General features: G+C 40.1%; 1 protein-coding gene across 5 annotated transcripts in view; it reads left to right on the top strand.

Moving 5' to 3' along the window:
* Positions 1 to 1,593, top strand: part of KLHL13 (kelch like family member 13) — a 190,768-nt gene that overhangs the window by 122,630 nt on the left and 66,545 nt on the right. Inside the window, exon 1 of one of the 5 annotated variants that reach the window (XM_077775173.1) lies at positions 773 to 871. The exons of the other annotated variants lie outside the window; for them this stretch is intronic. Within the exon in view, the coding sequence (XP_077631299.1) occupies positions 774 to 871 (98 nt within the window). The 5' untranslated portion in view covers position 773. Of the gene's footprint in view, positions 1 to 772; positions 872 to 1,593 lie in introns of those variants that run through there. 5 annotated transcript variants of the gene reach the window in all.

Raw genomic sequence — 1,593 nt, 5'->3', positions numbered from 1 at the left:
CATATTTGTTCTTACGCTTTGCCTTCTTCTCACTGGAAAACAGAGAGACTGGCAGTTTTTAAACGGGCTTTTCCCATAATGGCATTCTTGTATTGTGTGGCCAGAGCCTGCACAGGAGGGAAACAGGCTGCTGAATTTAGTCACTGATCTCTAGTAGCTGTGGCCTAAGGCTATGCTGAGGTTTATATCCCATTTGTATTGTTGCAGCTCAAAAGAAGAATGTTCAGAGGATGACAAGTGTATTCTGAGTAGGTATGTTGTTTCATTTTCCTGTGAAACCCATCTTTTTTTTTTTCTTGCTACTATTGGTCAGAAATCAGGTTAATAGGCGCAGAATATAGCACAGGGCTGCAGTATCCCTGTTAAGGTAGAACAATGGTGTTGCAAGCTTAAGAAAAAAAAAAAAAGAAAGAAAGAAAGATAAAGGAAAGAAAACCCCAACCGCTTTTATTAAATAAAGCTGCATTGTGTGGTATGCACGGTGCAGTCTTAAAAAAATATACTGCAGTCAACGCTTTCCTAACGAGGTGGCACTATTGTTGAGTGAGAACGATAGAATCATCATCTTGCTTTAGGGGACAGGAGGATTTAAAGGAGGTACCTTGCAGCCCTGTTTTACAGAGGGGAAGCGCCAGTGTGAGGGCACTGGCGGAATTCTGGGCTTGTTCTCCGCGGCCGCCGCTGCTGTGTGAGTGCCGGGTGGCATGGAAGTCCTAGTTGGTAGTGTGTCATGGAAACGCTGTTTACTGTTATTGTAGTACCGTGGTGACAACATGCCATTGAAATGGAAAACGGGCTCTCCTGCTATCTGGAAATTCCCAGTTCCTGTGCTTAAAACATCCAGGTCAACTCCACTTTCTCCAGCATACATGTAAGTGAGAGAAAAGAGGATGTTAAAGTGGGCTTTCATTCGCGGATCAACCTTGTGGCACCAAAAAAAGGGGGAGGGGGGTAAAAATCCCAAGCAGCAACATCCAAAAAACCCACAAGATTAAAAACCTCAAGCTCGCTTCTAATTAAATACAGTGGCATGCCCCACGTTTTACCTTCCATTTGTTGTCCTCGGAGTCTGTGTTTATTTTCATTTAACATGCTTAATGGTGATCGAATTACTGATCTAAAAAGTCTAAAGGTATACCTAAGGAATTGCGTAAGGATAAACTTTGATCTTTTACGCTGGTAGGATTCTTTGCTGAATTTCTGTATATCTGAAGTACTTAAATGACTTCTTTTGTGTAATTGCACANGAATCTGAAACATTTGGATTTAAAACACTGATCAGAAAATGAGTCTTTGAATCTGGACTTTTATTCTTGAGTTGCATATGAATATTAATAAGGTTGGTGTTTCTGTCTTTCCCAGTCGTATAATTCAAGTTCAGAAGTGTAAGTTCAAATGTGTGCAGGTTAGGGTTCCGTGAATAGCTACCTATCTACATGGAGTGGCAAAGTATGTTCTGCAGATGCCTGTTTTAGAAATTTATTTTAAGTAAATATATACTAAAACATATTGGGAAGTCTTGCTAGAATTTTTCAAAATCTTATTTTTTAAATTTGCAAACTGTTGCCTTAGAAACAAAATCCAGGGGCTGAA

Source organism: Crocuta crocuta, unplaced genomic scaffold (genome assembly GCF_008692635.1).
Source record: "Crocuta crocuta isolate KB4526 unplaced genomic scaffold, BGI_CrCroc_1.0 scaffold531, whole genome shotgun sequence".
Classification (NCBI taxonomy): Eukaryota; Metazoa; Chordata; class Mammalia; order Carnivora; family Hyaenidae; genus Crocuta; species Crocuta crocuta.
Note: the sequence above shows the minus strand (reverse complement) of the source record. Positions and strands in the feature narration are given on the sequence as shown.